Source organism: Paramormyrops kingsleyae, chromosome 25, assembly GCF_048594095.1.
Source record: "Paramormyrops kingsleyae isolate MSU_618 chromosome 25, PKINGS_0.4, whole genome shotgun sequence".
NCBI lineage: Eukaryota > Metazoa > Chordata > Actinopteri > Osteoglossiformes > Mormyridae > Paramormyrops > Paramormyrops kingsleyae.
Window position 1 is genome coordinate 4175030 of NC_132821.1, and position 20905 is coordinate 4195934.

The 20905-nt window shown below is 39.0% G+C and overlaps 1 protein-coding gene across 8 annotated transcripts; it reads right to left on the minus strand.

The window, feature by feature from the left end:
* Positions 1-1963: 1963 nt before the first annotated feature.
* On the minus strand, positions 1964-20430 carry mavs (mitochondrial antiviral signaling protein). 8 transcript variants are annotated; one of them, XM_072707815.1, is made up of 7 exons: positions 20264-20430; positions 10652-10718; positions 8372-8529; positions 6494-6638; positions 6062-6248; positions 5029-5447; positions 1964-3683 (listed from the first exon to the last, which is right to left on the minus strand). In XM_072707815.1, the coding sequence occupies exons 4-7, from the start codon at positions 6614-6616 to the stop codon at positions 3084-3086; spliced, it is 1329 nt and encodes a 442-aa protein (XP_072563916.1). In that variant the 5' UTR covers positions 6617-6638; positions 8372-8529; positions 10652-10718; positions 20264-20430; the 3' UTR covers positions 1964-3083. The 8 variants fall into 8 exon arrangements, with proteins under 8 accessions (XP_072563916.1, XP_072563915.1, XP_072563917.1 ...); XM_072707814.1 differs by lacking the exon at positions 10652-10718 and adding an exon at positions 19227-19262; XM_072707816.1 differs by lacking the exon at positions 10652-10718 and having other exon boundaries at positions 8372-8482.
* Between the last annotated feature and the right edge of the window lie 475 nt (positions 20431-20905).

Sequence of the window (20905 nt, forward strand, 5' to 3'; positions counted from 1 at the left end):
CATGCCAGATGCTATCACAGCGAATGCCAGGCTGAGACTGAAGCGTTGCCCTTTGTTTCCGCTGAGAGACGCTCATACAAGTCATCTTAGGTCGGCGCTCACGGTTTGACTTCATTCAGATCGAGTTCTAGCTATTATTTTTTTTTGAACTGGTTGGTTCGACTTTTAAGAAATTCGAGTTCTAATGACTTTGAGACCTGAGGTACCACTGTGTGTGTGTGTGTGTATGTGTGTGTGTATATATATATATATATATATAAACTGGAAGGAGGGGTCTACAGTTACTAAATTTACATTTATGAATAAAGGTCAGAGGTATTTTATTTGTCACATGCAGTCATATTTCTGCAACATACAGTGTAATGTTTATTCTGACTGGTTTCCCGACTGGTAGGTGTGTGCGCAAAATGCAAGTGGTGGTGAAAAGGGAGTGAGAGAGATTAGAGGAGAGAAAGCGTGAATGTGTGTGCAGTTGCTGATTGTCCGTTATGTGCCGTTGCTGAGGAGTCTTATCGCTTGTGGATGAAAGCTTCTCTTGGAGCATTCAGTCTGGGTCTTGAGGCTACAGAGGTACTTCCCTGACTTCAGCAGTTTGAACAGTTTATGTGCAGGATAGGCAGGGCCACTAGTGATCACATATTCAGATCACCACCCGTAGCAAGCCTTTCTGTTCCTGTACAGTGCAATACCCATACCAGGCTGTCATGCTTCTTGTCAGCACGCTCTCTATAACGGCAGTGTGGTAGTGTTCTAAAATGAAAGGAGAGATCTTGAATCTCCTGAGTCACCTCAAGTAGTAGAGGTGCTATCTGGCTCTGCCAGTGAGGAAGTCCGTTTGAGTGCTCCAGGTGAAGTCCTCAGTGATGTGGACACCAAGGTACTTAAAACACCGCACCCGCTCCACAGATCTGAAGCGGAGCGTAGAAGAAATAAAGGTAACACTTTACTTGACGGGGGCACAAATACTTTGTAATAAGTCAGATACTACTGAAGTACAAACCATGAACAAATCATGAACAAATATAGTCGCTACTTGGGATAAAAGACGTGTCAATGCATTAATGATGAGTAAACATGAGATCAGTATTTCATGTGTGTTATTCATTACTTGTTCCTTCAGTAGTTTACAAAGGTGTACAGAATTAAGATATAGCAACAAATATACAGTAACTGCTTGAGGTATAACATGCATCACGATCCATTAATGATGAATTACCATGAGATCAGTATGTAACTAAGACTTAGTTTATGGTTAATTAATACATAAGTAATAGTGCAATACTATATTTGTGCCCCATCAAGTAAAGTGTTACCAAAATAAAATTCATTAAAGAAAATCTGTAAAAAGACAAGAACATCTGACCAGAAATTTTCAATATCATAAATTTTCAATATATAATATATCATGCAGAAATGCCAAAGCTGGGTATGAATCAACAACCTCACAGGCACAGAGACTTATCCCACTGAGTCACATGCTGCCCCAATGTGTAATTTAAATCTCCGTGGAGTGTTGCAACCCTAATCACACAATGTTTAATCTCATCTTATTCTACAGGTACCTAAAAATATTGTTCCTGAATAAAAATTCTTGACCTTTCCCTCCCTGAATAATGTCTGCCTTAAAACACCTGCTGCTCTCTCAGTAAGCACAAGCATTGTTCCTTGCTCTATGTCCAATCTGGCATCATGCTACCCAGTTACACACATTCACAGGCTCCAAACTATCCACAATTGTTAAACAAAATCATAACAGGCACATAAGCTAGTGATGGTGAGATGATGTCTCATTGAAGAACCAAGGCTTTCGTGCTAACTGTAGAATCTGCTTTAGGCCCAGTTTATGAACTAGCATAAAATAATGTCTTTGATAAAGATGTCAGGCTGAAATTATATTGTAAAATTAGTAAAAAAAAAAAAAAAACAAAAAAACAAAAAAAACTTTCATCACCACATGACAAAATTTATGTGTAAATGTACCCCTTTTATTTTCAATTGTTGGAATGAATAATGGACATTTGCATACACTGCCTACAACTTTTGGATAAGTGTAGTATGTGCATGGCAGAGAAATACAGCGTTTTATTTATTTATTTATTTTACTGAGCTATATAAACTGAAGTACCCTTAACAAGAATACTAACAAAAAGTTATGGATTACTCCAATCCACCAATTATAGAACTTTAAATGACAATAAAGTTAATGTTTTAGAAAATAATTTTGGACTTTATTTCACCCATTCATCTACAAAGCAGCACACAGATTTAACTGTTATTAAACAAGCAGCTTAGTATTCATGATTCCAACAGTAATAAAATGTGCAGAAAAAGATGAAACACCAAGATACAAATACTTAAAGTGCAGACACAAGCCTTTTATGCCCAAAAAGCCCAACATAATTAATTATCGTGCACAAAAAAACCTAATTACTAAAAAGGAATAAAACACATTCTTAACAACTTCTCTCAATATAAGTGCACTATTTATATATTAGGTCCTATTAAACTCATAGCCTCTTTATTTACACAAACATAATCTTCAAAACTTGACAAACAAGTGCTTTCGGATGCTTGACATTAATAAGATCCATAAAAAAGAGAAAATACTTAATACTTAAATTAATCTTAAGGTTTACTTTTAGAATGATAAATATGCTAAATAAAACTGATATGTAATGTACTAAAATAGATTGGACTGCAGGATATTAGATCTTACACTGGGTCTTCAAAGATCTGTTATTTTTTGTACTTTTTTATTTCAGGGACCCATCACACACTTGCATGAGTAAATGGAGATGCTTTGGTAAATACAACCAGCAGTATTAAGAATGGTTTATTGAACGGGAAACACCTCATGTGCTCATGATTAAGAGTCTTCTTATATGAAAGTTTTACATGAATAAAGAATATGCAAAACAAAAGAGAATGTTATGCAAAAATATATTTTAAAATATATTTAAACTCTTGTGTGAGGAAATTTATAGACATTCATCTATAAAATACCTTTTCTCAAAAGACAAGCATATAGATAGATTTTGATATTGTATGAGATATTGTACATTCACCATCCCCTTTTAACATAACTATTTCCTCAGTCTCCCTACCAAGACCAGAATGCATGCTCCAGCCAGAACAAAAAGAGGGATATGGTAGTTCTCTAACAGGTTGTAGGGGAAGCTGGGTCCCCCTTCTTGTGTACAATCATGGGTTGCAATGTCAGCTCTTCCAGAAGTGGGGTGGATGTCATGACGAGTGGTCAGTTTTTCCTTTGCCGGGCTTGTGGGTTGACCTGCATGATTGAGTACAGGGATCTCTTCAGTCACATATCCTTGAATTACACGCACATCCTGACTATTGAGCAGGCTCTCATAAGAGTTCTCTTCCAGCTCTGGGTGTTGCACAGTTTCACTGATCTCCGAGCGCTCAGAATGACCAGAGTATGGCTCCTCATCCACTGATTCAGCAGCTCTTTGGTTGTCAAAATAATGGGGTTGTTCAGCAGAATGGGCACGAAGTGTTCCAGGCTTGCTAAAGTACATTTCTTCAGACATGGCATCATGGTTGGAGGTGGAAGTTGCAAGATTTTCGGCTTGGTTAAGATCAGCAGAAGATGCAGTTGGCCTGGCAGTACGCTGAGCCTGACGTGCTTGACTAGGCTCCGCATGGGGATGGTTATCAATTACCTTCCAGAGATACAGCAAACCACATTACATAAAGAACACGGCAGTAATGCTCCACATGATTGGCAGATTAGGCAAACTTAGGTATTTGAAGAAGAAATAAAGTTAAATGTTTTTTTCATGAATATTAGAAATACATGGTTAAAATTAAATAAATAAGGCTTCCAGTTTGGCTTGAATCACCGTTACAGACTTTTCTTTAAAATGAATTCCTTTATTAATTATCATTTATCATTCAGATTTCATAAAATATGTTTTCCATTTCATTAACTAACTTTAGAAAAGTGAGTCTTTCTTTTCAATGTAAGTTATGTTTTACATTCAGGCATCACATACTGTCTAGGACTTGTTTAAAATTTTATCAATATACAGTGGTACCTCGGTTAACTGAAAACCAGTTCTCACTGCTTTACGTGATATTTTTTTTTAGCATTTAAACACAAAATGAACAGGATAAAACAAGAAGAGCATTTTTTTCTTAATGGCTTCCAAAACGATAAAGATCTTATCCCAACATTACCCCTGTCCTGCCCCGATCGTCTGCTCCTTCCGTGTGCCACGCCCCCTCGTTAACCTCGTGTGGGATCCCCATGTGATCAGCTGTTTCTGGTTGTTGTCATTAGTCCTCTGTATTAAGTCCGCGTTTCAGATTGTTTCCCCAGTCCGGTCATTGGGTGCATTCGACTTGCTTACAGCGCTGGCTTAAAGGAACGCATTCTGATCCTGACGCAATGCATTACGGTTAGATCCATTGCGACCTCTCACCCAGCTGCACAAACTGGAACCGCCTCCGTGATGACACACCTTTGCCCTTATTGGCTGAAAAGTTTAGTTACACGCATGACATTTGTATCCCAGGCAGTTCCGATGCGTAATCTGCTATTTCTCCCGAATATCACGTAAAGCTGTGAGAACTGGTTTTCAGTTCATTTACCTGGTAAAATAAAGTTTAAATAAATGACATAAATGCTCTAACAGTACACGTAAGTTAGTGGTTTATTTATTGTTAGTTACTGTAATGTTGCGCTGCTTTATTTGGTTAATCGTCCAGTCTGTGAAGAAGGCATTCAAGTAAGAATTGCATTGTAGTATGACTAATTTCCTGGCGCATACAATTTATATTAGGTCAGCATTCACGGTTCAACTTCTGATATTCAGATCGAGTTCTAGGTCAAACTGGTTTGTTCAACTTTCAAGAAATTCGAGTTCTAGTGAGTTTGAGAACTGAGGTACCACTGTATATCTAAAAATCACACCATGTTGAGACATGAATCAAAAAAAGATCAGCAATGGGAAAGATGGGCATTGCAGACAAAAAAGCATAAATCGTACAAAGCTGAGACATTACCTGATCATTGCTTGAACTGGAGGTCTGTACTAGTTTTGGAAATGGGTTTGGACTGGCATCTGGTGGGTTGGTATCCTGTACTGGCCTGCCAATTAGGCTCTCCTGAGGAGTAGGTGCAGATACTACAGAGGCATTCTTAAGCTCTTCTGTGACTCGAGGGTGGGCGTCATGGGGTAACGCAGACACCTGTGAGTCAGTCTCACCCGGACCACTAAGAGTATTTGTGTGATTAGGGGTGATGCCCTTATCACTGGAAGCCGCCTGAAAGGGACTGGGCAGTGGAGCTGAGTGGCCCGTCTCTGCTGGAGCTGGAACAGCTGGGACAGCTTCAGTAGTGGCATGTTCTGGAAGGTTTGAGACAGTGTGACGGCTGGCATCCACTGGAGCAGTCATAGGAACAGAAGCAGGAGTCCCACTACCTGTAGGTTAGGAAGATTTTGGAAGAGTGACACTGATTGCCAGTTCATCCATCCATTCATTTTCCATAACAGTTTATCCTATTCAGGGTTACGAGGGGTCTGGAGGCTATGGGTGCAAGGCAGGGAACAACCCAGGATGGGGCACCAACCCATCACACACACACACGCACACACACACACACACACACACACACACACACGCACACACGCACACACACACACACACACACACACACACACACACACACACACACACAAACACAAACACATACACCTATGGACAATCATGGGCAATTTGGTAATTCCAGTGAACGTCAGCATGTTTTTGAACTTTGGGGGAGGACACCAGAGTACCTAGAGGAAACCCCATGATGACATGGGGAATACATGCAAACTCCATGCACCTTGCTAACCACTGCGCCACCATGCCACCCATGAGTATTACTTAAGTCCACAATAACTAATTTTGCAGTGAGCCTGGAGCATGAGCCAAAACGATCAGGGCAGGAGGCAGAGGACAACCTGGGGAGATGCCAGTCCATGGCAGCGACACAAACAGAATCACACACTAAGGGCTATTTAAGGACCAGTGAATAACTGAAACCAAAACTTACTCCTAGTGGGCCGGACCCTGAGTGATTCATATGCCTTCTCAAGCTCTGAAGCAAGTTCCCATTGTTCACAGGATCTCAGGGCCTTGATTAAATCATCAGGCCAGTTTTCACTCCGCTTTAAACAGTCCAACAGCCGCTCCATAGCGTCGTAATTGCCTCTGCTCTCTCTCTTAGCCATTATTTCATCCTTCAAAATAAGCATGCTTAATGTTATAAACTCAGAATAAATATAGCAAAGTAAAAAGTAATGAGTGTTATAATTCAACAAGGGGCAGTACAAATCTCAGTGAAACTGTAGTCTGAGTCTACTAAACTGAGTCTACTACAAAGTTCTTTCCAAAGCTAATATCCATTTCAAAAATGTATGTAAAGGAATACAAATCAGCACAATAAATTTATTAAAGCAGAGTAAAAGTATGAACTGAGACTCACCCGATCAGACTGAGTAAGGCAGGGGAGATGAACCATGATTTCCGTTGATTTCACTATTGTCACAAACCTTGCCAAGTTGCGGCGTATGTAACCTTTGTACAATTCATCGCTTGGAAAAGGCATTTTTTAGCCAAATGAATAAAAGCTGTAGGTGACAAATATCATGAAAGATATTCAAAATTATTACAGTGGAGACTCAATGGTTGATTTTAAGAGGATTAAGGATGACTTGTACTGCATTATTAAGTTATATATAGTGCAATAGAGCATTATAGAGCTTCATAAAGCACACATAATGCATAATAAACATAGTTATACTGTGTTATGCCTTTTTTATAAGTATTTATAGTAATTTATAATGTTTCATGAATGCATTATAATGTGTTATGAATGTTTTCAGAGATTTTTATATACATGGCATTCATAGAAAGTGTTACCAAAAAACTTTATACCACAAATATCTTTTGTATAATGCAAAACATTCTTAGTAGACCTGCATGATATGCAATGTTAAGACGTCACACGTCATGCACATGCAGTTGTCACGTTGCAAGAGCCACGATAATCAGATGGGTTGTAAATAGGCTTGGGCGGTACCTAATTTTTCATACAGTTATACCATCCGGACATTATATCACAATATGCAGTCTTTTGGTGATATTTTCAAAAGCAATGCTATTTCATTATTTTGAGATCTTGGCTATAAAATTTGCTGAAGTAGTGAGATTTGTCAAATGGGAATAAGTTTTGTTAAAAGATGTTTACTTTGTCACAGGAAAGCTTTTTAATGATTATTCCTTTTCAAGATTATCTAATACAGTGGTACCTCAGTTCTCGAACTCATTAGAACTTGAAGTTCTTAAAAGTTGAACCAACTAGTTCGGAAAAAAATTACCTAGTACTCGATCTGAATCTCAGAAGTCAAACCGTGAACGCCAACCTAAGATAACTTGTACACACGGGGAAATGAGTCACGCGGCACGTCTCTCAGTGGAAACAAAAGGTAATGCTTCAGTCTCAGCCTCACATTCGCTGTGATGGCATTGTGCATGTTTACACAAGCTGAATACATACATTTAGACAGTACAAATACATTTAGACAATGATAGACAGTAACAGTAAATTATTATATAATAAAATACATTTTAAAATAAATATTTCTTATTAATTATTTTAATATTAATAATAAACCATTAATACATTTTATTATAATAATATTCTTGTGCCGAGTGGGGACGGAAGGGAGACAAAAGCGCAGATGTCAGGGTATTGGGGAATACCCGGTTTAATTACAGGTAAGGCAGGCAAAACGCAGACGGACAATACAATGACCGGACTGGGGAAACAAACTAAAATGCGGACTAAATACAGAGGACTAATGACAATAACCAGAAACAGCTGATGAGACGGGGATTCCACACGGGGGTAAACGAGGGGGCGTGGCACACAGAAGGAGCAGACGATCAGAGCAGGACACGTTTTTTTTTTTACTTTACACATTGGATACATTTATTTTCTTACTTTACAGATCACTGTTTTGATAAACGGGCTTAGATGTGTTTAGTACAGTATATGCTCTTGTTTTATCCGGTTCATTTTGTGTTTAAATGCTAAAAAAAACATATTTAGGTGTAATGTTTTGGGGCCGGGAACCAATTAATTGGTTTTCCGTTATTTCTTATGGGGAAAATTCGATCAGAACCCGAACTTTTTAGGATTCAATCCGGAGTTCTGAACGGATTAAGTTCGCGTTCCGAGGTACCACTGTACAGTATATGTTAAAAAAAGAAATCAGTGTAATGGTTACCGCTGCAACCCAGTTTACTTCATGACCACGTACACGTAATAGCATGCTGTGTGCAACAATCAGCCAATCACCTAAGGATGGATCGCAATAGGGCAGGGGTGCCCAACTCCAGTCCTGGAGGGCCGGGGCCCTGTGTAGCTTAGTTCTTTCCCTGTTCCACCATAAATGATTCAGCTCAAGAGCTGTGTGGTAATTGGCACAAGGAGTTGAATCAGGTGTGTTAAATAGCCTGGTGGAAAACCAACAAAATAACTAAATCAACCCTGACACCTTCTAACTCACCCCCATATGGCACAACCCTGACGTCCTACTACATAAGACCCCAATTCACTTTTCCAAATGGGAATCTAAAGGTATCACCCACCTCCATCACCTATTTGAAAATAACCAATTCCTACTAATTGTCCAGAAATATGGGATTGGAAAAGACCAGTTCCTTCATTACCAACAACTGAAAGCAATAATTAAAAGCAAAATTAATAAAAACAACACACTCCAACCCACAAATACTATTGAACAGTTATTAAGAATTGCAGTTCATCCAAAAAACAACTCTACAAAATGATTGCCTCCTCAACCTCATCCATAACACTTCCAATAGCAAAATGGGAAAATGACCTGGCGTTCCCTACAACCCCAGATTTCTGGACAAATATCTGCAAAAATATATTCCATACCATGACCTCTAACACTAACCTGCAACTTATACAATATAAAACCATACATAGGACTCACATCACTCAAGGTAAACTATTTAAAATGGGATTAGCCAACACAGACATCTGTCCACACTGTACCTCGGTGAGCACTGACACATATTTGCATGCTACTTGGACTTGTCAGTCAGTCAACCATTTATGGACTTCAGTCATAAAGACACTTGTGTCGCTAGATAAGATTTTAACAACTCTGAGCTATTAGTTAAGTTCGCCGGTCCAACTTCATGAACACGGGATCAGAGGCAGAGGTTCTCGGCTCTTCACTGTGATGGCATTGAGAGCCCGGAAATTGATACACCAGTGTAGGCCTCCGTTTTGACTTGGCCACTAGCACACCTCATACAGCTAGTCAGTCAATCTGTCACTGACTTTTTAAACCAATTTATTTAATTATTTAATTGAGCTGTTGGTCAAATTTAACAAAATCATGGAATGGCTGAGGTGCCCCTGAGGAGAAGATTAGGAACTGAAGCAGTGTTCATCTAGCTATCCAACTAGATATCAGTAACTTTTTAGAAAACAGAAGAAATTATTACTAGTTTTTATTGTGTTACTCTTAATTTCAGCCAAGCTTTAGCTGTCAGATAGATGACCTCACATTTGACTCTACAATACTTTGGTATACTATACAGGAATTCATGGTCGACTCAATGACTGCAAGGTGCCCAGGTCCTGTGGAGCGCGAGCGAAGAAGCGGAGCGGGTGGAATTTGGTCAGAGCGCAGAGCGGTTTTCTAATCAAGGCTGGAGCGGTCGCTCCGTCTCGCTCCAATTTCCATCCGATACCGCTCACACTACGATTCTGAGGCGTGCCCAAATCTACCCAGAATTCATCTGTACAATTATCAAGACTGTTACACAGGTTGGCCGAGATGGAATCCGCAAAGTATTTCACAAAGGAAACTGATAAATCATACAAGTGTACTATTCTTATCAAACGTATAGATGACAATAATGTAGAGCAAGAACAACAATGTGGTGAAACTGTTTCAGTGAGTAAAGATTCACTTTGGAATCACTTTTCTCAGAAACATGAGAGTGTGCTACGCGAACAGGCGGAAGCCGGAGCAAAACGTGAGTAAGTTTTATATGGTTGTAGTATATCAAGTCTATAAAGTAAATTAAAGTATAAAAGCCTATAAAGTAAATATTTGTAATCAAATAAATTCGTTTTGTCATTCAAAGTACGTCTAATAGGCTTTTTTAAATTTCACGTAACACTGTAAAATTTTATTTTATAGAGAGACGCAGCAGCATCAAAAGAAACAAATTGAGGAATTTAAAACGTAGATGCTTAGCTTGTATATTCTTTAGGCTATTAAGCCCACTGATTCCTTTATTTTTAAGCCTATTTTTGTGTGGAATGCCATTGCCAAACCTGTCCGTTGTTGCCTATATGTTGCTTAAAAATAAATACTTTCTGAGTGGCAATGTTGCCGTTGCTCATATTTCTTTATTTATTTGTCTCTCTTTTAAATTGGAGCGAGCGTGGAGCGATTTAACTGGAGCGGGAGGAAATTTTAGTGGAGCGAGGAGCGGTGTTGAGCGGAGCGGCTTAGTGCGAATTACAGCGGAGGAGCGGGCGGAGCCAACGGAGCCAACAGCCTCGTGAGCGAGGAGTGGAAATTCTCACCGCTCCACTCCGCTCACATGCTCCGATTTGGACAGTTGAATACTAATTGGCAAAATTCCAAAAAGATCTATAAGAAGACATGAATTGAGGGTTATTTGCAACAAAGGGGTGGTGAATACAGAGATCCAGTATATGTGCAAAGATGGACATGTCCAAAACATATGAAACAGCTTGCCATATTGTCATCATGAACTGGGTCAGTATTAGGATAGATACGAGCTAATCTAGACTTAGTCCAGTAGACGCAATAACCATGTCTAACACATATACTGTATATAGGTCCTACTTTTTGCTAAGATTTTTTTAACTCTTAAGTCAAAGTGTACTACCATTCTTAGGAAGTTTTATGCGTACCGGCCCTGGTCTCAGAGAGGTGTAGTCACTATTATAGATCTAGTTGTTTTTGCTTCTAACATTTAGCTGTTTAATCTTCCGGGCTCCCAATTTTTCAGATATTTTCAGGTAAGGAACATTTATAGTAAAGTATGTAATAGTTTTCCAACTATTCCAGCAGACACGCCTGTCAACAACACTGTAAAAGAATTTCTGTATATTTTACAGTAAATTATAGAGTAGAGTTAAAAAAATCTTAGCAAAAAGTAGGACCTAAGAGCATTGTATAAAGCTGCTAAAAGTAACTTTCAGCAAAGTCTAAGCCCAATTCTTAAGTGCTGATGGAGCCAGCATTTAACTGTCGTGAAATGAGGACTATAAATAAAATCCCGCCCCAAATACTGAGTTCAACCAATAGAAGAGCTGCACGGTGAATATATTAGTGACATTAAACCATTAATGTAGAGCATTATACAACATACCTTTTTGTGATCATACCTTTAATTGGTTGTATGAAAATCTACCTAGCACATCACCGATCAATTTCCACTAATAGATGCACATGTTATATAAATTATGGGTCAAACGCAAAACTCATAGCAAGACACTGAATTCTAAAAGAACACCAAACTGGACGACAAACGAAACAGTTCTTTTGGCACAGTACTGTAGATGTTTAAATGGAAAGTTTGGCCCAGCTGTTATAAGCACAGACAAAAAAAAAAAGCTTAGGAGGCTATTGCAAGCTCCGTAAATGCTGCGTCACCTCGGACAAGGCGTTCAGCAGAGGAATGTGAAAAAAGGTGGTATAATGTTTTATCGACCTCGCGAAAGGAAATCACAGTTTATAAAGCAAGCATGCAAGCTACAGGTTTGTGTCATTACATATATTGCTCTTATGACCCTCGCTATGATTGATGATGATGATTGATGATGATGATTATTATTATTATTATTATTATTATATATTTTTCCAGTTGGCAAAAACTTAGCATCATTATCACCTTCAGTTCAACTGTAAGTGCATTTTTAGGTGACGTAGGAGATTGTATCCGGTTCCTAATTAGGTTGGTAACAAAAAGAATGCCCTCATGAACGAGCCTGTACCTTTTTATCAATTCATTATTGTCGTACGTCTGCAGGACGTCCTTTCTTTGACAGAAAGTGCACGGTCTCCGTCTGGGTGCACGTAGTGCAGCTGCATTCATTCAACTCCTAACTGGCTTAGGAGTCCTCTCCAGCTCTTTTAAATAATTTAGGAGCTGAGACCAAGTCTTAACACTTAAGAATAAGAGGCATGCATAAACATTTTTAAGTCTGGGAGTAGGAGCAAAATCACGTCACTCTGAGAATTGTGACGCATTTAAGAGTGAAATTTTACTCTGAGAAGTTTTATGCATACCGGCCCAGATTCCAAACGTATCAATACACAGTGAAGGAGGGAAGAAAAGGTTTTTACAAAGCGCCATTGACAGTGGTAAAATTTGGATTCCAAAATGTTTATGGAATTGTGTCCAAATCCATAATTTGGCCTTCACAATATTTTTGCAGATCCTGAATATACTGAAGACAGGTAAAGCCGCAAGTGAAGCTGGAGCACAAGAATAAGATTCCATTAAACACCAGGCTGGCAAATTGGCGTGATCAACCTGAATCCACAGAGAACTGACCCCAGATTAGCTGCCCAGTAATAATATCAGAGACTAGGCAGTGCCATTCCGCCAAGAGATTCTGACTTCTGCAACACCTCTTTGTGTAAGTGTGGAACTTTCTTTTTCCAGGTAAACTCAGAAACCAAGGTGTCACTTTCATAAAGGAGAACTTGGGGAAAAAAATATGGATACACTGAAAAAGATAAAGAAATTTGGGAAAGAAGGATGTTCATTTTAATTGAGTTAATTCGGCATGCTAAAGATATAGGTAAAACATTGAAGATCTTCTCTAATGCTTGTAAGTAGTGAGTCAAAATTTCATTTAAACAGTTTATTAAATGTATCACTAACAGTCACTCCTAGGTATTCAATATCACTATTAGTAACCTTTTAAATGGCAATGAAGACAACTAAAATGCCACTTCATTTAATGGGAAGACTTCACTCTTATCCAAGTTTAGCTTAAAGCTAGAAATTTTCCTAAACTTCTCCAATACTGTAAGAATGTGTGGTATTGAAATGGCTAACAGCTGAATTGCAATTGCAAATAAAAAGGGAGAAAGGCCCCTAAAAAGAGGGGATGAGACTGGAGAAGAGTAAAAAGTTGTGTCCAAACTAGAGCTGTGCAATTAATCGAATTTGAATCACGATTTGTAATGTAAAAATCAGATTTGATTTGATTTTGATTACAATATTGGCTTCCCACGATTATGAAAAAATGATAAATGAGAAAAACTATTTTTGTTTGTATCTTATATTGAAATGATGTCCTACTTTATCTTGCGCAATAAATCCAGATCGGCGCACTAATTGTTCAGTGGTATGCATTGCGCGTCCCTAAACGCTGTCAGCAAATTCCCTATAGCACAGCAATTAAAACTCGTTCACCATCAAAATGGCAGGGCGGCTACCTTTGGTCAACCAAAGAGATAAATGCACATCAGTTATTTAGAATCATTTTGGTTTCAATTAATTGGACCAGGAGCAACAGCAAATAATTTGCAGAATATGTTTCAAAGCTGTGTCTGCACCACAAGGCAACATGACCAATTTATTTAACCACTTAAAGCTTAATTATAGAGTGATCTATGACCATTATGAAAAAGGTCACATTTTACTTTTAATGTAAAAAGCAAGTTCCCTAAAAAGTAGAAAATAAATAGTTTGCATTTCTTGCAAACAAAATAAACTGTTTATAGTGATCACCTCTGTCTGAGTGAAATTGATCATTATAATCAGATGATCATTATAAATGATTTTTTTCCCTTTTTCTTTAGGTCTCAGGCAGATTACCATCTAGTCAGAATTTGTATATTTATTACACAAATATAAGGCAATAAAATGGACAGCATTGCTATTTACTTAATTTTACTGACTCTTTCAAAATACAGTACAGCTATTTCACATGCTTTTCAAATTACAGTACTGCACAAATTAAATTGCTGTAGGATCACACATGCACATATGACAGGAGTGAGATTACAGGTTGCCTGAGACAAGGCCTAGCTTGGTACAAGAGGTACTCCTTGGCCTAAGCACCAAAGGGGGGTTAGTGACCCCCCCCACACACACACACACAAACAAACACACACAGATAACAAGGGAGGCCAGGATTCCAACTTTATGGGCCAAAGATTTAGGGACCTACAGACAGCAGAGTGGACCTAATGGACAGGGGTCCCTCGACTTGGCACACAACCCCCTCCACATACATTCTGCCTTACATATCACTCACCCAACAGACGAACACCCTAAAGGAAGTTTCATTTAAGTTTGGCTTTTGTATACCATGTATATTCCTTTACTCATGATTGCTAGTCTCAATATACAGATGGGTTATGTTTGTGTGTGTCCTTAGACAATCTTAGTGTTTTGTGTGCCACCCTTATAACCATGTTCACGGAGTATCACCTATTTTACCCCTCACACTTGAACACTTATATAAATTAAAATAAATAAATAGGTATAGCTACCACTGCATATATGTTCTCATGGTTATACCAGAAGAATCTTGAAAACCAAATAGTGTAACCAGGTATCGTGATGTGTCCTAACTTTCAGAGGTTCTTCTTTCTTTGTTTAACAATCCCCCCTTTTTTCACATTCCTGTGGCCCATTCTGTGGGCCTTATGTGATCTTTCTGGCCTGTTAGCAAGCTCTTTGTGCTCTACCATGCTGCATTAAAAGAACTGAATTAAGATGTACATTATCCATTCTGGAGAGCAGACCAATTGGGATAAGCCACACCAACCAAAATATGTTGTTCCCAGATGTGCAATTTAAATTGGTTTTACCACAAACTAACGGCCACGCCTATCTAAGGGTAAGATGGGCTGTTTGAATGTGAATATGTAATGTAATATCTGTACCATTTACCCAAAGTTTAACATCTTTTGAGGTGCAACCCAAAACACCTATACTGTATACTGATGTGAGTCAGTAACATACATAATACTGTATAAGTAATTGTTAATTAATTAATACAGATGGTGTGAGGTGTGAACCGCTAGGCTGGTATGGCATGTTTGATGTCAAACTGATGGAAAATCACTCCTGATTCCAAATCTGGTCAGTGGTTACCATGAAAGTGTATGAATCAAAAGTTACACCAGCTTAATGAAAATCATCAGTAAAGGGGAATCAGTCTGGTCATAAATCCCAAAAGGACTGATACAGATCCCCTTCCGAAAGCCCGCCAAATGGATGGCCAGCCATTGGGCCAGGAGTCGAATTCCTGGTCATTTCTATTCATGAACTTTAGACCATAAAAACCTGGCACCTCAGAACAAAGAAAAAAACATCCCCCCAGGAGAAGAGCAGAAACAATTCAACCCAAAGAGAGAGGCAGAGAACATCAGCCCAGGAGAGGAGAAGCCCACAAGAAGCCCTCCTGAAGCCTGCCGGTGAAGGCCTGCTACCCAACAGAGAACTCAGTACTGAGTTTGAAACTGTAGTATTGTGACAACCATTATATCATATTTTATATAATATAATATACTATAAAGGAGTGTAATAATACATGAATTCATATTGAAAATTTTTGGTATGGGTTTTTTGTTTCGGTACATGTATGTACCGAACAAATGCAGCAAATGTGGAACCTTTGTGTGTTTCCTCCGAGCAACATTCGGAAAGGGGTGGATGAAGCCACGCCACTACGCATGTGCACGTACGTCCTAATATGAAGCTGCACCACTACGCATGTGCACGTACGTCCTAATATGAAGCCGCACCACTACGCATGTGCACGTACGTCCTAATATGAAGCCACGCCACTACGCATGTGCACGTACGTCCTAATATGAAGCCACGCCACTACGCATGTGCACGTACGTCCTAATATGAAGCTGCACCACTACGCATGTGCACGTACGTCCTAATATGAAGCCGCACCACTACGCATGTGCACGTACGTCCTAATATGAAGCTGCACCACTACGCATGTGCACGTACGTCCTAATATGAAGCTGCACCACTACGCATGTGCACGTACGTCCTAATATGAAGCCACGCCACTACGCATGTGCACGTACGTCCTAATATGAAGCCGCACCACTACGCATGTGCACGTACGTCCTAATATGAAGCTGCACCACTACGCATGTGCACGTACGTCCTAATATGAAGCCAGAAGTTAATGTGAATACAAGTACAGCACATTTTAATGCAGCCCCATAATGGATATATGCTTTGTATTTTTGGAGAAAATATTTACAGTTCTAATGTGAAGCTGATAGTTGCTAATGTGAATACAGAGCAGATCAGGTACAGTTAATTTTCTAAATGTGCACCTTAATGGATATTTATTTAATTTTTATTTACTTGAGAGAACATTTATTTTGATTTATTTTTAAGTAAATTTTAGTTTTTTATTAGCAGGTTGCAGCAGTATTGACAGAGACTTTTTTTTTAGGAAAGACAGTCATACTTTGTTCAGAAAACCACTTTAATAAAGAAAAAAGAAGCAATTTATATTGTTTCTTTGACCCCTGCTGTACCAAAAATGTACTGAACCGTGACTTTAAAACCAAGGTAATACTGAACCGTGTGTACTGTTACACCCTTAATTGCATATGATGAGCCTTTCCTGAACCACCACGGTATTTTTAAATGTGACACACCACCTCAAAGGAAAACAAACAGTGAATATTTAACTTGATATAAGATGTTTCCACATGCGTACCACAGACACCAGTAAAGGATGTTATGTTACAGGTAGCTACAGTGCACATGTGCAGCAACTGAGGAGCTGCAGGTCAGGTTATGACAGCCACAACCATTAACCCTTTCAGGCTCAAATTGAGTTTTTGTTGCTAAAGGACAACCAAGACCTGCAGTGGTACTTTTGAGTAAAAAAAACTCATAACATATGTATCTGGGATAATAAGGTAGTTAGTTTTTAACTGTTGCAAATCAGCAACGCCTGCCTTGAGAGGGTTAACTAGGGATTTTGTAATGCAAAAAGACAGCAAAAGGCAGTGCCTAAATTTATTCATAAGCATGGTTTCCCTTTATGCTAAAGTATATGCAGGCATTTCTTGCAAGCCTCAGAGCAAATTTTATAGCAAAGAATTACAAATGTTAAATAAGATGACTTGCTGAAGACCTAGTAGGGCCTCTGTATTTATTAAAGTAAATCATAACCAGGAATAACTGTTGAGGAAAAAAAGCCTTTGACTTGAGTATCTCTAAAGAACCAAGCCAAAGATAAAAGTACAACTCAGATAACCTATGTACATACACCAAAGAACACTTGACATGTAGAATTAATTTCAAAGTGTGCTGACAGGATAAAAAAAATGTAAAACCTGTAATGTGATCGATGGAAATAGCTATACTTCTGTTCAACATTGAAAATGTTGCATGTTCCCATGTGTTTTGCCGTGACTTTGCACAGGCAGTATAGCTCCGCACAACAAGGGGTTAATTAACAAAACAGAAAACGGGGGTAAACCACTAAATCAAGAGACCACAGGGATCAATATCAAAAACAGGAAAAGGTAATACTTGAAATAAAAGAAATGCAACTGGGAACAGGGCAAACACCAGGAGTAGAACTAGGGGACAACCACGTCTATAGATAACAGGTACAGAGAACAGATTCGGGGTAGCAACTAGAGATGGGCGATCCACGTTTTTTCATTTCCGATCCGATTTCGATACACAACTGCCGATACCGATACAGATTCCGATACAAGAGCTCTTTTTACTTTGTTATACTTTACATATTATTTTTTTTAAGCTAGTAAATACAGATGGAAAAAATGTATGACAAAAAATATTTAATTAGGCTACTACAAACATACATAACGTACTGTTCCACCTCATTTGTTTTAAGCGTTTTTGAGGCATTTGCAGTTCAATATGAATATCTTCAAAGCAAATATACACAAGTGGCGAATGCTTAAAATTTTAACAGTTTTTCTCCCATTGGCATCAGCGCAGTTACACTTTTGTTGCGATGGCAGCCCCTCTTGTATCTCAAGCAACGAGTTCGCAAAACAGTCCAATTAAGTTAGCGACTCCCAAATCATCCATTGCTTTGTTTTGTCTCGCAGTTGGGATTTTCCATTAAACGCTATTCCCACCTCAAAACCTTATTTTACATAGATTGCAAAACGCTGTGCTTCCGGTTTCTGTTAAAAGCCTAAAATACTCCCAGATCGTCACGTCTTATCTTACGCTCCTCGTACTGCGAAGGGTATGCGCATGACCTCACAGCAGGCGGAAGTCACTGTACTCACACCCACTGAGTAGCAAAAAAGACTTAGGGGCAGTGATAGCGTTCGATTTGAATTCCGCAAAAACACACATGTAAAATGGGAAAGAGCTGTCGTGCGATTGATTGCCAAAAACTAAATAAGTAAGTATAGGACGTGGATCGGTCACGCATGGCCGATTCCCGATCCGTCAAATAGGTCTGGATCGGCGCCGATACAGATCCGAATATCGGTATCGGTGCATCTCTAGTAGCAACTCCTCGCAGTAATATCATCACAAGCTCAGACCTCTATGAAAAAACGCAATGACTCAGCAAGGAACAGAATGAGGACAAGCACTTAAATACATAGATTACAAGGACTAACAAATGGCAGATGTGGACCATCACAGAAATTAACCAATCAACCAAGGTACAGGACAACCAGCAACAGGTGAAATAAATTACCAATACACAAACAAAACGGATGAGACTGGCCTCTGTCCAGCCTTGAACACATGACTGGAGTGTATTAGAGATTCAAGATTCAGCCCACTGCTCTATAGCCTCTGAACTGCATACTCAATCCGTTGAGCTACACAGCAGCCCAGGAAGCAGAGCCATATTAGGGCTGAAGGCTACAAGAGGAAAGGGGAAACAGGATGACCAGAGACATCTGTTGGTCAAAATGGAACACGTAAGACAGGGTCGGATGGGTGATGACCCTGATACAATGTGATCGATACCAATGAATTGGACACATGCCAAAGGTTTCAGCTGATCACTTCTTTTAGCGAGAAGAAGTGGCTGATGGCCAGTAGTAGTTTGCAATCATGATAAATGACAGAAACTTGGATAGATGGCAGCAGGAAATGAATTCATGCATGCCTACATTCTGGAGGTCAGCAGTGCAGAAACAAGGTCATTCCTGTAACGGCAGAAGAGGGCTGGCTCATTTCCTCACACAAGAATTTGTCAAGCATTATAAATCAGGAATACAGGTAACAGCTCTATTTCAATGTACTATAGACAATTTAAATCTCTCCTTGGTTTCTCGAGTCTAGGATACCTCAAAATGCTTAGAAATCTTATAACAGGACAGCGGAGAAAAGTGAACAAAATCTTAAAAAAGGTATTTTTCTTAATTCTTACATTACTATCAGTAGAAGCATCAGTACACATTTAAGTAAATTATGACACCTTTCTTCATTTTTCTAGTAAACAAGTCAGTGAAGGTGCTAAAGATCAGGCCCCGAATATTACAAATATGCAATGTACAGCCATGCCCGTTGAATGCCCTCTAAAGAAGAGGTCGTAACAGCGACTTCATTTTAGAACTCGTTATTAGCTTTATTGAAACATGTCATTATTCTATATTAATATGTAGAAAAACATCATTGATGTCTGATGTAAGACGAACATTTCAAGGCATATACATAAAACTGGTCACTGCAACCATCGGTAAATGTATATTATTTTAAAAAGTAGTCTCTCGGGATAGTATGTAACATGATAGGGAGGAACACGCATTCTTCATTTTCAGCTTGTACAATAAAATGTACAATATGTGTGTTTTAATGATTGAAAATCTAAGGCTACATTATTTCGTATTGATTTCATGGAATAAACGAAAATTAAATGATTTTGTTTTAAATGACACGTATATCATGGCTTCACTCGGCCAGCGACCCAGCTGCCCATGTTATCGACGTTTAATTAAAAAAGAAAACCAAAGTTGATTTTCCTGAATGAACCACCCGTATTCTCCTTTATGCAATTAAGATAAAAAGAAATCAAATATAGTCAGTCTGGCCGTCTAGTCAAGGATTTCAACCTGTTAGCAGTTTTATGTGTATTTTTACAGTCACGACACACGTGTTACCCATTTGAGGATAAAAACAATATGACAAAAATACTTTCTCCTCTTACCTCAAGACGAAGGTCAAACTGCTGACCTGAGACTCTTACTCGTTCCTCTCTTCCTTCCTTTCAGTTTGTACCTGTGACTGACTCCTCCTCACAGCGTGTGATTGGCTGCAGCACACACTTCCAGTCAAGTCATTGGTAGGCGGCGCTGTACTTCATAAAGTTACTACGTTTATATATACGAAGCTGCCCTTTGTGCCGTCTCGTTTGACTTACTCAGCAGCGTCATATTCCAGAAAGCGCCTTTAACGCGCAATCCCTTTTAATAACTTGAACCCAATCATTTTCCAGTCGACATAGAGCCGAAAATTCTTCTCCAGTTAGACATTGTCATTCCCCGGCGAATGTCTTCGGGAACGGTACCGTTTCTCATCCCAGTCCGTGATTGATTTAGTAATTTTCACCTGGGATCAATTAAGTTTAGTTTGATTTCAGACACCACAACTCACATCTTCACAAACTATGTATTGGCCTCCGTTTTTTGCCTATTGGTAGGGTTGCCATCCGTCCCCTATAATACGGGATCGACATGTATTCCTGTAAGGGACGGGTGACAATCTTACCTACTGATGCGAGATACCGAACACTTTGGCAACGGTAATTTGCTATTAAGCCACGGCATGTATGGCTATACCTGCTAAGTGT

Bases quoted from the DNA above. Each gene is read 5' to 3' on its own strand.
- mavs (XM_072707816.1), bottom strand. From the start codon at position 6,616: ATGCCTTTTCCAAGCGATGAATTGTACAAAGGTTACATACGCCGCAAC. The intron at 6,249-6,493 runs GTGAGTCTCAGT...CTTATTTTGAAG, and splicing joins GCCTTACTCAGTCTGATCGG to GATGAAATAATGGCTAAGAG. The intron at 3,684-5,028 runs GTAATGTCTCAG...TATCTCTGGAAG, and splicing joins CCAGTTCAAGCAATGATCAG to GTAATTGATAACCATCCCCA.